Below are 15,426 nucleotides of genomic sequence, written 5' to 3'. Positions count from 1 at the left end.
CAAAGAGTCAGACACAACTGAGCGACTGAACTGAACTGAACTGAACTGAACTGAACTGAACAGAATATCATTTAGATTTTCTGTTAAAATGAGAATAGTGGTGTTACCTACTTCATAGTGTTAGTGTTAGTCTCTCAGTCATGTCCAACTCTTTGCGACCCCATGGACTGCAGCCTGCCAGGCTCCTCTGTCCTTGGGATTCTCCAGGCAAGAATACTGGAGTGGGTTGCCAGTTACTTCCCCAATCAACCTCATAAGGCTGGAACATTAGAAGATAATTCACAAACAAGGTATAAAATAGTGTCTAAATACCTGGCCATGCTAAACTCAGTAAATGCTGTTAATGCACCCTAAATCAGACCCCTTCTCCCTGCCTTCACTGCCCATCTTCTCTCACCTGGATTGCTTCAATGTTCTCTGGTCTCCCCATTCTCACTTCTCCCTTCTGCCCTCCTGCCATCTGTTCTCAACACAGCAGCCCAGGGGAGTTCATTAGCGGTCCTGTGCTCAGAACATTCTGCTTGCTTCCATCAAGAATCAAGGGCCCTGCAGTGGTCTCCATGTCATGCACTGTCTGACCTCTGCCACTCAGACCTCACCTCCTATTGCACTTATCGCTGTCAGCTCCAGGAACGCTGGACAGCAGTTGCCACATTCCTATATCAGTTGGGAAAAAAAAAAAAACAAACATGCATGACCTAAAAGTAGAGCATTATGTTTTATTTGGCAGATGTCCCAGGACACAGCATCTCAGATAACTCTAAGAGACTACTCTGAAGAAGCAAATGGGGGTTGAAGATATGTAAGAGTTTTTGCAACAAAGACCAGGTAGTTGGAGCAACAAAAGATTACTGTTTATTAAAGAAAATCAGATATCTGAAGGAACTTAGTGTTTTTTTAATGTAGGGGAAGATACAAGAGTCTGGGTTCACTGAAAACCATTCCTTTGATGTGCACCTCAGCTATCTGGGGCCAGTATCATGTGCTGTCTCATCCTGAGTCTCCCCAGGGTGCACCATCAGAGGTGGCTGCAGCTGCTGGCTGCAGGATGGTGGGCATCTGGTTTCTATCCTGAGTCCCCCAGGGCTCACCATCTGGGCAGCTGTAATGTGATGATGTGATGGCTGCAACATGTTTGTTTGCTGATACGGCGGTCAGTATTTTTTCATTCACATCTATTACAGGGACTCTGCATTTGTCCTTCACTTCGTTTTTCTCCACTGCAGGTTTCAAGCTCTAATACACTTATACACTTTTAACACCACTAGCTATTGTCACCCTGCTTATTTAACTTATATGCAGAGTACATCATGAGAAACGCTGGGCTGGAAGAAGCACAGGCTGGAATAAAGATTGCTGGGAGAAATATCAATAATCTCAGATATGCAGATGACACCACCCTTATGACAGAAAGTGAAGAAGAACTAAAGAGCCTCTTGATGAAGGTGAAAGAGGAGAGTGAAAAAGTTGGCTTAAAGCTCAACATTCAGAAAACGAAGATCAGGGCATCTGGTCCCATCACTTCATAGAAAATAGATGGGGAAACACTAGAAACAGTGGCTGACTTTATTTTTCTGGGCTCCAAAATCACTGCAGATGGTGACTGCAGCCATGAAATTAAAAGATGCTTACTCCTTGGAAGAAAAGTTATGACCAACCTAGACAGCATATTGAAAAGCAGAGACATTACTTTGTCAACAAATGTCCGTTTAGTCAAGGCTGTGGTTTTTCCAGTGGTCATGTATGGATATGAGAGTTGGACTATGAAGAAAGCTGAGTACAGAAGAATTGATGCTTTTGAACTGTGGTGTTGGAGAAGACTCTTGAGAGTTCCTTAGACTGCAAGGAGATCCAACCAGTCCATCCTAAAGGAAATCGGTCCTGAATATTCATTGGAAGGACTGATGTTGCAGCTGAAACTCCAATACTTTGGCCACCTGATGTGAAGAGCTGACTCATTTGAAAAGACCCTGATGCTGGGAAAGATTGAGGGTAGGATGAGAAGGGGATGACAGAAGATGAGATGTTTGGATGGCATCACCAAATCAATGGACATGGGCTTTGGTGAACTCCAAGAGTTGGTGATGGACAAGGAGGCCTGGCATGCTGTGGTTCATGGAGTTGCGAAGTCAGACACGACTGAGCAACTGAACTGAACTGAGCTGCTGACCATTGTGTGTGTGTGTGTGTGTGTGTGTGTGTGTGTGTGTGTATGTGTATGTGTGTGTCTGCTTAGTCACTCAGTCATGTCTGACTCTTTGCAACCTCATGAGCTATAGCCCACCAGGCTCCTCTGTCTATGGAATTTTCAGGCAAAAATACTGGAGTGGGTTGCCACTTTCTACTCCAGGGGATCTTCCCAACCCAGGGATCGAACCTTCATCTCTTGTGTCTCTTGCATTGCCAGGCAGATTCTTTATTATTAGCACCACTTGGGAAACCCCATTATATGCCAGTGGTGACCCCCAATTCCTGAGGTGAATCTTCAGGACATACACTCCTTTCCCTCCCCACTCCTCACGACCTCCTAGGCTGGCACTATTAACTATAAACACACTCCTCCTGTCCACCACTGCCTTTTTTTTTTTTTTTCCTATCAGTCTAATAGCCAGAGTGGTACACATGCTGCAAAGTGTTATTACAAGAAGGATACTACGAGCACACTGATCTGTCATATAGGACTTTGAATCTCTTATAACCTTGGGTGTAACTCTTAAAACTGTGCGTGTCTGGAATTCCATTTGATATTGAGCGTGTCAGAAAGGTTTGGAGGAATTACCCTGGTGCCTGTGGGAATCATTTGTTTCAAATGATGAAGGATTGACAGACTCTTTTGGAGTGAGTACTTGACAAGGAACAGTCCTACATTCTTAAAATGGACTGGGCCAAGTGTCCTTCACATCTGAAGACCCATGACGTGGGAGAAACAGATGGATGTGAGAAGACTTGAGTATTCATTGCGTTAGTGGTGAAAAAATAATGGATGTTATTTTGACTGATGGAAGCAAGTCAGATGCCTTTGACAGCAGTGAGAAGGGTGACTTTTTGGAGGATGAGAAATATACATGAAAGAAGAGTGGCTGTTTCAGCCTGGCATGGGTTCATTAGGCTGTGGAGGGAGCCAAGCACAGCCACCCAGAGGTTCTGCAGCCAACCCCAGAGCATCAGATGTGTGGAATGTACCAGGGAGATGGTAGGCATCTCATACCCACCATCCTTTTTGGTCACACAGGTTAATATGTTATGGACCTTATTGTTACAGAGAGAGCAACTAATGCACAGGTATGAGTTCAAAATCACCCAGCAAGAAAGTTCCCCAAAGCTTCTGACTCCCAAGTGCAATTATTTTTCCACTCCACCAAAATAATTTCCTATTCTCTGCCATAGAAAACCAAAGTTCACCATGGTCACCCCAAGCCCTTGAGAAAAGTTAAATTACATTGACTACTTTCTGTTTAAAAGAGCAGAGAAGTATTTAATTCAATGTATTTCCCAGCCTCCTGTGGAAACTACCCAGGAACCAGGAAAATTCAGTCACTCAAAATGAGTCATTTCCTGAGGGCATGGTTTTTCTTTAAATTGTCTAGAAAAGTCAGATGGGCGGAGTCCTGCTGAATCCTGACTGGAGGTCATCCATTGTGAGAGGTCAGATCATTTAATTGGCTCCTCACTGAAGAGTGTGTCCTGTTTCCCTAAATTGCATTTGAGGTTTTTATTTCCCCAAGGCTATCTAATGAATGGGAAAAAGTACAGAACCAAAAGAAAGTGGCAAGACTTACTTCTGGGTGTCAATGGTGATTTCAGACAATTAAAGAAGCAGACTGGTAGACGGTCAGTGTCATTCTGGCACAATTTAATGACCTGATGATTCATATTTTATAGCATGAAGGAACCAGGCACTTGAGAAATGCCAGGAACTAATGTGACTAAAAATATGCTGCTGCTGTGGACTCCTGAAATAAAGCTTACTTTGGGTACTTTTTAGTTCAGTGAACTTTAGGTCTCATGATTGAGTTTTTTCCTAGTCATGTTTTTCTTTCAGGTCCTTTTTTCTTTTTTTCCCCCCTCAACAGGAAATAGAAAATAAACATCTGACCTTAGCATACTTAACCTCAAGTAAATTAATGTGTGGAATGAAAATCAGACAAATAAATCAGGGTGTGTATGCTCCAAAAGGAAATTGCAAACTGGAGCACATGTTACAGTCTTGTTTGAACAATGAAATGCCTTAGAAGTTTCTCAAACAGTGAAAAAGGAACATCATTCTTAACTTTTGAACAGAGTGTACAAAATTTGAAGTAAATGACTAAATAAAATATAAAACGAAACTAGCATCATGTACATTTTATCTTCATGGATCTTTAGTTGAGATTGAAGCTTGAGACCAGAGGATCTGTGAGCATGTATCTGTGCCTTATATCACACAGTAAACCACAATGTTAGTCGTCCAGTCATATCCGACTCTTTGTGACCCCATGGACTGTAGCCCACCAGGCTTCTCTGTCTATGGAATTTTCCGGACAAGAATACTGGAGTGGATTGCAATTCCCTTCTCCAGGGGATCTTCCTGACCCAGGGTCTCCTGCATTGCAGGCATATTCGTTACCATCTGAGCCACCAGGGAAGCCTCACTGCCTTACGTACTTACTGAATATTGTTGGTTCCAAATAATTTCCCATAATACTGTGCTTTGCAGAGATAACATGAGTATTTTGTATGGCAGGAGACAGGTTTTCCCAGGGAAGGAGAACCTCAGCCATGTTTCCTGAGTATTGACTTTATTTTGCTTCTGTCGCTGAGTAGTCCCTATAAGATCATAGCTGAATGAATTGGCCAAGGATACAAGGGGAAATTCTTCTAAGTGGAAGCTCTAATTGGTAGTAGTATATTTCTTTACTGAAGGTTGAATGACTCATGGATTGTTTGGGAAAATAAATAGATTTACTGGAATTATCTGACTTCCAACACTTAACACAACTGCTTCTGAGATATTTCTTTTTTGAAGAAAGGTAATTTATTTTTTCTGTAATTTCCCCACCCTCCCTTTCCACAACTGTAAAACAGTACAATAATTCTACTTGAAGAATAAGAATTAAGTTAGATAGTGTACGAGAAAGCGCTCTAAAATGTGAAGTATCATTAATACATGCTCAGTGTTTGGGGCCCTTTTTCTTCTGTTCCTGCTTTCTGTTTGTCACTTAGGCAGCTGTTACCTCAGTGGTTCCTGTTAACATATTGTTGATGTTCATTCTTCAGAGATAAGGTGACTGGGAATGAAAGGAGATAATAATAGTGTCCTTAACTACCTGCTTTATTAACTCTGCTTAAGGAAAGGCTACCAGATAAAAAATAAGAAGCACTTCAATGCTCAAATGGATGTGTGCTTCTCAGGAATGTAAATCAGCCAATATTTGAAACGATATTCTCTTCAGCTCGTAGAATTGTATTTCTATATCTAGATTTCTTTTTTTAAAGAGAAAGAATACACTTCCTTATACTAGTGGCTGTTCACACTGGTTTTTTAAAAATGTGTTTGAAAAGAAACTCCCCACTCTCCTCCAGTTCAGTGGAGCTTTTGTAGAGATTGTTTAGCTGGGGAAGGGAATAATCACTACCAGAACTTTTGTAAAACATACCTGTAGTCATCAAAGTCAAGGCACACTTCATTTATTCTGACAATTGATGGAGCTATATAGACAGCTCTTAAATTATTCATCTTTCCAGTAGAAAATTCCCCTGCTGGAGACCTCAGGATTGAATTAGACCTGAGTTCATTTAAACACGAGTTAATTTAAAAAGTAAACACACAAAGTAAGTTTTGTCCTTGCATAGATCTTCTGTAAACAAGAGCAGAATATATGGTTTAAGAAAATGTCTACATCTATATAAACATCAAAATGAAAAGTGACTTTTTTTTTCTTGGCCCTCTTGAATAATTATTTTTATGAAATTCAGCTTTGTTTCATAAATAATGCAATGCTTGCTTGTGATTAGGCAAGCCTAACCAGCTCAGAGAAAGAGGCTATTGCTAGCAGACCCTTACTACTACCAGGAATAAACAATATCACACATTTTCGAGTTGGAGCACTGTGAGTGGTAACAGCATCGATGTGCCAAGTCGTTTTATTCGTGTTGGACTCTTAGCGACCCCATGGACTGTAACCTGCCAGGATTCTCTGACCTTGGGATTCTTCAGGCAAGAATACTGGAATGGTTACCATTTCCTTCTCCAAGGGATCTTCCTGACCCAGGGATCAAACCCAAGTCTCCTGTGGTTCCTGCATTAGATTCAGTAAATCACTGTAAATGCCAGCAATCCCCTTCCTGGACAGGTTAGGACTTTGTTACAGCAGAGCTACTTTGCTGCCTGTAGCTGACCACAAAGCCCTGTCCTAAGCCTCTTGGAGCACAAGACATGCGGAAGACTTTTTTCCCCTCATGGTATTTATATTTGTTTCTTTTTTACTTTCCTTCTCACTGATTGTTTCTGTTTTAGAGAGTTCAATGTAGGCTTATGTTCTGTTTCTGGTTTGAAAAAACAGAAAGAGAGAGAAAAAAACATTTTTGTAGTCAGTGATCTTCAAAAGTGCATGCTGTTGCTTTAAATGGCAGTGAGACAGTGACAAAGTCATAAAAGGTGGACTGAGAACCAGCAGGAGAGGCTGCTGTGTGACAGGGAACCCATGTAGAAGCTCTTAATGAATTTAGACTGTCCTTTCCTGTATTTGGGCTTTCCTGGTGGCTCAGAAGTAAAGAATCCACCTGCCAATGTGGGAGATACAGGAGACTCCAGTTCTATCCCTGGGTTGGGAATATCCCCTGAAAAGGGAATGGCAACCTGCTCCAGTATTCTTGCCTGGGAAATCCCATGGACAGAGAAGCCTGGTGCGCTCCAGTCCATGGGGTTGCAAAAGAGTCAGACATGACTGAGCAACTGAACAACTTCCTAAATTTAGTGTTTTCATCTCAGACATTTATTTTGAGGCCTCCAAAACCTAAAGAAATAAGAAAAAGACCAAGTTTTAAGAAGTGACCTCTTCTGAGAAGGCAGAGGTTCCTAGGACCTTCTGTTGCTGTTTGTTATCAGAGAAACAATTAGAACTGTTTTCATCATGTTCGCTGGACCTGTCCCCACCTTAAATCTCTAGGAGGTCAGAGAGCTTTGCTCAGCATCCAAAAAAATTTTTTTTTCCATTGGAAGAATTTAAGTTCTGGCTCTGATGTTCTCTCCATGACCATTCCCAAAGTAATTTTTAGACACAGCTTCCCAAGGAGGCTGTTCAGGGCATGAAGTGAGTGGTCAAGCATTAGAGCATCTTATCTTGGTTCTGATGTCCTATAGAGGCACTTCAGAGACCTCCAAGGGCTTGCATCTCCATGGAGACCCCCTAGGAACTGTGAGGCTGGGAGTTAGGGGGTTGGTACCAGGTACCTGCAGATTGTCCTTGCTAATTAAAGGTAACCAAACAGTGTGTATGTGTTTTTTCTATTCCCAACTTCCTCTCATAATATATGTCTCCCAGCAGCCTCCAAAGTTGTTGTGAAAAATTAGGGTTTTCAGGCCTTGGGAGGATGTAACCTTCATCTAAATTGATTCTGTCTTTTGTCAGTCAAGAGGAGCACTACCCAGTGTGTCTTCCTGAAAGTACTGAGGGATGCTTATAGCTGAGCTATAAGAAAGTAGGGAAGGGAGAATTACATGCCAGATAAACTCTGGGTTATGCAAAGGCTTTTTTTAAAAAGCTATGCAGCTTGTCTTCCTTGGCCTTTTAATAGGAACCCCTCTGTCCCCAGATTATATTGATCTTCTTAGAAGGTATGGAACAGGCTGGGAGAGGGGAAGCATGACTTTTGATCGTCAGGAGACTTCACAGGTACAGATCCTGTTTTTATTACTTGGGCTTTATCTTGACTTTCCTACATTAAAAGGCAACTCCACAGGCTTATACAAAGTCCTCTGGGTGACAGAGACAGGGCAACCTCTTTGACGACTAAATATGCCCGCTCTGAGCACAACAGAAACAATTCATCAGTGGCTAAAGAAGCAGTGCTGATTTGCCTTCCTTATAGTTTTGAGCAAAGGAAATAAATTGATTCTCTTCCTTTCTTAATCAGCATAAATTTGGTTTGCTGATGTACACGCAGTCCTCCTTTACATTTGCTTCTGAATATTAGGATTGCTATTTTCACTTCATTGTGCATTTTTAAATTTTTAAATATTTGTCAGGATTTTCATTCCCAGACTCTATCAGGGCAGATGGTGCTAAATTACAGTAGGGGGGAAAATGAGGTAAAATGGTAAAAGAGTCAAGACAGAGAGCCATTTGAAGGAGGAATATCATTTTTGTGGGGAGATGTTTGTATCACCTTCTCAGTAATGGTCGTGTCACTTATGCTTCAGATATTCAAATATATTCATGAAGATCCCTTAGCTGAGGAATTGCCAGCATCTTGTGTAATAGTGGGCATTATCCAGGCAGCTGGTCAGCAGTCCCCTAGACCAGAAACTCAACACCTGAAGCAATGAGGATTTTCTATCAAAGGAAGTTGAAAGTAACTGTAGGCTCCAAGCTAAGTATCTTACTCGGGTTGATTGGCATATTATTTATTTTTGCACTCTTTGGGGGTAATTTACTTATACCACTGAATGTCAAGTATGTGCTTTCCTGCCATCTTTACATGCCAGTAGCTGCACAAACAGTTGATCATTAAGATTTGACATAAAGGGACTTCCCTGGTGGTTCAGTGGTTAAGAATCCACATGCCAGTGAAGGGACACAGGTTCAATCCCTGGTCCAGGAAGATTCCACATGCTATGGGACAACTAAGCCCAGGCGCCACAACTACTGAGCCCTGTGCTCTAGAGGTTATGTTCCTTAACAAGAGAAGCCACCTCAGTGAGAAGCCTGCACACAGCAACTGGAGAGTAGCCCCTGCTCGCTGCAATTAGAGAAAGCCTGTGCACAGCAACAAAGACTCAGCGTAGTCATAAAGAAATAAAAAAATATTTCACATAGACATATTGTGAAATAAAGGAAGAATTCAGTGTTTCATTTTGGCTCTGGCATACCTGAGGTGGGGAGGGGTGAAGAACAAGTAAATCATGACCAATGTAGAAGTCTTTGAACAATCATGGCTTAATATTTCTAATTTTTCAGGTTGTATCCACGCCACGCAAGTGCCCTGAACAACCTTGGAACCCTGACTAGAGACACGGCAGAGGCAAAGATGTACTATCAGAGGGCTCTCCAGCTAAACCCGCAGCATAACCGGGCTCTTTTCAATCTCGGGAATCTCCTTAAGTAAGTAGAACAGGTACCTTTGATCAGAAGACCTTGTAATTTTAAGAAATCCTTTCCTCTTTGGCACTCATTTGGTTGTGCTGTTGTCTCCTCTTCCTAGGGCAGAATAGGTTTTTCAAGCTTTGGGAGGATGTAATATTCATCTGAATTCATTCTGTCCCTTATCAGTCAAAAGGGTATTTCCCAATGTCTCTCTGGAAGTATTAGTTCTAGGAGATGTTCCTAGATTGCCTGTAGAGGGGTATGAATACAGAATGGTTGCATGGTCAAATAAACTCAGGAAATGCTGAGCTAAGCAAAGATAGTTCCTTTATTGCAAGCATCTTTAACATGCTAAATGCTCTGTGAATATTCAAGAAGGGAATACGGAATATAGCACTTTACTTAGTCAATCGTTTTTAATAGGCGTTACCCAGGTGTTTCATGAATATACCTTAGGGAAAGTGCTGGTCTAAGATAAGCAGTGTACTCTAAAGGTGCAGCCAAAAGGCATAACCACAGTTTGTGTCCAGTGTGTGATATAGATAAGAAGCAAAGTGGGGCTTCCTTGGTGACTCGGTGGTAAAGAATCTGCCTGCCAATGCAGGAGACACAGGTTCAGTCCCTGGGTTGGGAAGATCCCCTGGAGAAGGAATGGCAACCCACTCCAGTATTCTTATGTGGAAATCCCATGGACAGAGGTGTGTGGCGTACTACAGTCCATGAGACTGCAAAGAGTCAGACAGCCTAAGCAACTGATCATGCAAGAAGCAAAGTGAGCCTAGCTTGGAATTAGTAAGTGTAACTCTTGCTCTCGGAAGACCTTCCAGGTATAATCACTGGTGTTCACTTTTCACTCACTGCCCTGGAAAAGGTTAATAGTGCAGTTAGTCTCCCTGAAGGCAAAGGAGTACTTTTGTATCTTGTATTTTTGTTAATGTAAAGTCTAGGCATGTTGATGATGGTGTTGGTATTGTTAAGGCAGTAGTCATAGTGGAAATGGTAGTGGCTGTGTACATTTAACTTTTACATATAAAAAACAGGTTAAAATACCAGAAATGGAAATAAAGGGTAAAAATGATTAGAGTCAGTGTTGGTAATGCATTATCTGTGCTTCTTAGGTTACTGACAATCCATACACTTCCTGAATTGGTTTCTACATCTCTGAACTTCTGGAGAGCACACTTGGTACTTTTAGGGCCCTTGGTTTGCTGTCTTATTTAATCTTTTCCTTACCAAGATTGGCTTAGTCGCCTTAGTACCTCAGTGGATGCATCTTCTTCACTTTTCTTTTAACTCCTTGAATTTTCCATGTGCACAGAGATACTAGTTCTTTTCCTTAGTGTGCTCATTTGTTAAGTCATGTTTTTATTTAATCCCATTTGAACAGAAGCACTGTGTAAAGAATAGGTGACATCCCAAGTCTGAAGTTTTGTTTAAGAATGGCGTTATCCGTGCACTGGGATAGTAAATCAAGAGAGTACTACAGAAAAATTAATAAATGCAAGGAAACTACATATAAAATGAAAAAATAAAAGTTTAAGTCAGCAAAAACTAAATGAGCTTAATTTTAAAACTTAGATAGTTTAGGTAATTCCCTGGTGGTCCAGTGGTTAGGATTCCACGCTTCCACTGCAGGGGCCATGGATTTGATCCCTGGTTGGGGAACTAAGGTCCTGCAGGCTGTGTGGTCCAAAAAAAATTAGAAACCTTGTTAACATTCTGTATAAATTGAAAGTGATGAGAAACAACTAAGAATGAAGACGTACACACTGACAGAAAAGCCTTTTAGTACCAGTATGTTCTCTTTAATAAATAACATGAAATCAAAAGATGTGGGGAAAGTGTGTCAGTTATGTAGGCAGCTATTTACAGGTCAATAGGATGCTTTTATTTTACTCTTCCATTTTTATGGGTCCTTATTTATTTACGTGAAGTTTTAAGGACTCATTTATAAAAGTCATTGTTGCATCTATATATGTCCAGTTTAGAGCCCTAATAATTAAAGGGTGGATAAATCCTGTTCATGTCTTTTGGAATACTTGCATTTCAAAAATACTTGATTTAAAAAATACTTGCATTTCAAAAATACTTGATTTAAAAAATACTGCAGATGAGTTTCTTTCTTTTTTTTTAATTTATTAACAAAGAAGCCAACTTTGTCAGCCTGAATACAAACTGGTAGTTCTTGTTGGAAATGATCTCCTGCAGTTGTGATTATCACACTGTGCTGAATGTGGTTCTACTTGAAAATGATGGCATAGATGCTTTTAAACTTCATCTTACCCAGACCTGAACAAGACATGCAGACTGCAACCTTCCTTTTTCAACTGGCCTGTTATTGCCCCTACTATCTTGAGTTAGTGTATGTGAGTTAAGAGCACAAGGAAATATTTTTTGGAGCATAGCAATGGCTACTTTTCACAGTAGGAGGGACTCCTAGATATTCAACATAAGATTTTTCTGTATTTTTGAGTAAAATCAACTCAGTGATTATCCAAACCAATAATGCTTCACACCTGTATAAGAATTTGAGTGTTTTTTTTTTTTAAATAAAGCCTTCCCAATGATTTTTTAATATACATTGGGACGAATAGGAACCAAGGTCCTGATAGGTTAACTGTCAGGTACAAAGTCACCCTTGTTTACCTTCTGCTCTTTATATCAACCGGAGAGCACAGTGGCTCCATCTGTGTAGATGAGTCTTAGAATCCACTAGAATCAAATCATGATAGTAGCTAATACTCATGTAATATTTTACAGTTTACAGACAAGTGGGTTTTATATCCACTATTTAATTTAATCTTTAAAACTATTGTGAGAGGCATTGTCATCCTCATCCCCATTTTCATTATGGATGAAAAAAACCAAGGTTTGAAGACTTCATGTGTCAATGGTCCAGGCTGTAGCTGATCCAGGGTTGAGTGCATGCCCTGTCTTATTCACTTTCCATTACCCATGCTGCCCAAATCGCTCTCCGATCCAAATATTACTTAATGTTTAGTTATTAAATGGCATGTGATTGATTACCTTTGGGGAGGAAGAAGGACTTTCCTGTTTTTCATCAGGAAACTGTAAAGTTTGTTTCCGTTATGTCCTTTAGTAGCAAAGAAAGGTGACCAGAAAATAGCAGAACTAACCCACATTTGGATTTGGAGTTTTACTTCTGCTTTCCTTTATATATTTCTGCTGTTAAGTAGCAATAGGTCAAAGGCATAAGTTCAGTTCAGTTCAGTCGCTCAGTCGTGTCCGACTCTGTGACCCCATGAACCGCAGCACGCCAGGCCTCCCTGTCCATCACCAACTCCCGGAGTCCACCCAAACCCATGTCCATTGAGTCGGTGATGCCATCTAACCATCTCATCCTCTGTCATCCTCTTCTCCTCCTGCCCTCAATCTTTCCCAACATCAGGGTCTTTTCAAATGCGTCAGCTCTTTGTATCAGGTGGCCAAAATATTGGAGTTTCAACTTCAGCATCATTCCTTCCAAAGAACACCCAGGCTGGATCTCCTTGCAGTCCAAGGGACTCTCAAGAGTCTTCTCCAACACCACAGTTCAATTCTTCAGCGCTCAGCTTTCTTCACAGTCCAACTCTCACATCCATACATGACTATTGGAAAAACCATAGTCTTGACTAGATGGACCTTTGTTGACAAAGTAATGTGTTTTTAATATGCTGTCTAGTTTGGTCATAGCTTTCCTTCCAAGGAGTAAGTGTCTTTTAATTTCATGGCTGCAGTCACCATCTGCAGTGATTTTGGAGCCCCCAAAAATAAAATCAGCCACTGTTTCCCAATCTATTTTCCATGAAGTGATGGGACCGGATGCCATGATCTTCGTTTTCTGAATGTTGAGCTTTAAGCCAACTTTTTCACTCCCCTCTTTCACTTTCATCAAGAGGCTCAAGAAGATAAGAATATTTTAAATGTTCTTATTTGATGCATTTTGCTATTTAAGATTCATGCCTTATCTATTTCTCATTAGGCAGATAACTTAAAAATTGTGTCCTCCTTTATATTCTGGAATTCATGCTCATTGTAAGAACCCAAGTGGTTTCCTTAGATGTGAGTGATTTAGACACCATCATCCCTAAGTGGAAAGCAAAATCGCTTTTCCTGTTTTATAAGTGAGAAAACTGAGTCTTGGAGAAGATAATTTAGGTGCCGAGGTCCCTTAGTGAAGAAACAAAATTTATGGGAATTAAACCTCAAACTTCCTGACCAAGTACAGTTGCTCTTAATCACTACACTCTACTGCCTCCTAGTGGCTTATCTCAAAACTGGGATACAGCCCAGATCAGCCCTGCCCAACAGAAATATGAGAGCCAGAATATACAATTTAAATTTTTCAGGTAGCCATATTTTAAAACATAAAATATATATATCTTAAACCTCAATATATCTAAAATATTATCACTTTAATGTATGTGTGTGTGTGTGTGTGTGTGTGTGTGTGTGTGTGTGTGCGCGCGTTAGGCACTCAGTCATGTTTGACTCTTGCAACCCATGGACTGTAGCCTGCCAGGCTCCTCTGCCCACGGAATTCTCCAGGTAAGAATACTGGAGTATAATACCATCCTGTTCTCCAGAGGATCTTTCTGAGCCAGAGATTGAACCCTGGTCTCCATGTAATTAACAATATTAAAATTGATTAAGTTAAACATGAAAAAATATAAATAGGATAATGTACATTCTATTAATTATTTTAATAGAATGTACATTGCTAAGCTACTGCTAAGTTGCTTCAGTCGTGTCCGACTCTGTGCGACCCCATCGACAGCAGCCTACCAGGCTCCCCCGTCCCTGGGATTCTCCAGGCAAGAACACTGGAATGGGTTGCCATTTCCTTCTCCAATGTACATTAATTAATTAAAATTAATCTTTGAAATCCAGTGTATTTTTTACACATACAGCATACCTGAGACTAGTCATATTTCAAGTGTTCAATAGCCACTTGTGGTTAGTGGTTGCTATATTGAACAGCACAGACCTTTATTAATGACCTTAACTTTGAGAGAAATGAATCTTGGTCCAAGCCAGGAGGTCTAACTAAGATGTGATTCTGTCAGAGCATCCCAGAAACCTTAGAGCACTGAGAACCAGGTTCATCTGAATTCTTGGAGATATATGACAGACAGTTTTAGACCTATTCACAGCAGTGCATGTCACTGACTGTTATCTAAATATATTTGACCTCTTTCATGACCATTTCCTTGGACTTGGAAGTTTATCTGTTATGATTCTGTGCAGCACATTTGTGGTGTGACTGATTGATAAGGAGCAGTTTTCCGTGCCAGCATGCTTATTTTACATTAATTATTGTTGGCTTTGCTTGGAACCTAAAAGGTAAAAGAAACTAGGCAAGATTAGCATAAAGTTTTTATGGATGTAAAGAGCAGAAGTTCCTGATGGCACAAGAGAACATAAATATAATTCTTTAATTCAGGGCATGAGGAAACACTTCTTTGACTGCTTGGGTAAAACAGTATCTGGTGTTTGTTAATAGAACAGAATATTTTCATATTAAAGAATCACATTGTCCCTTTGCCAAAATTGCCTTTCATTCACATAATAGGATATGGATGTTATAAAGGTGTTACAATAAATCTTATAATCAAAAGTCAGAAGAAAATGAAATATAGTATCCAAAATTGAGCTATTTAGATGAATTTGATAACAGTATACATTTGATTTTCTTTAGTCTGATCATTAGAATTGAAAAGAATAAAAGGATGTGGAAAGAATGGTAATCATTAGCTTTGATATAAAGGTAAATATTGGGGATACATTTCCTTATAGCTTTGGCACTAGGCACACTACGTTTTATTTCATAAAAAGGATATTACACATTCAAGATAGTAATTTTCCCCTTTCCTGCTTCCTACCTGAAACCCCAGAGAATCCAAAATGCCAGCCCACTGGATAAACAAAAGCATTTTGAGGTCCTTCTCACCACATTAGGATGTCAACTTTGGGTGGGAGCCTTCTTCATCCTCTTCTTGGAGTGAATCCTCCTCCCCACTAGCACCCGATGGTGACCTATTAACATCCAGATTACTTCCAACCTTATCTATAATTTTAACCACATTGCAATTTTTCCTCCCTCATCTTTATGCAGCTCACACCTGTCTGTCTCTACATGTCC

The 15,426-nt window shown here is 40.4% G+C and overlaps 1 protein-coding gene across 1 annotated transcript in view; it reads left to right on the top strand.

Moving 5' to 3' along the window:
* Window positions 1-15,426, top strand: part of LOC120861143 (protein O-mannosyl-transferase TMTC1) — a 302,613-nt gene that overhangs the window by 227,475 nt on the left and 59,712 nt on the right. The window contains exon 12 of the mRNA XM_040236782.1: window positions 9,159-9,302. Coding sequence (XP_040092716.1) covers window positions 9,159-9,302 — 144 coding nt within the window. The remainder of the gene's footprint in view (window positions 1-9,158; window positions 9,303-15,426) is intronic.

Source organism: Oryx dammah, unplaced genomic scaffold, assembly GCF_014754425.2.
Source record: "Oryx dammah isolate SB20612 unplaced genomic scaffold, SCBI_Odam_1.1 HiC_scaffold_11229, whole genome shotgun sequence".
In the NCBI taxonomy this organism is placed as follows: Eukaryota; Metazoa; Chordata; class Mammalia; order Artiodactyla; family Bovidae; genus Oryx; species Oryx dammah.
The sequence above is the reverse complement of the archived record's forward strand: the minus strand, read 5'-3'. Positions and strand labels throughout refer to the sequence as shown.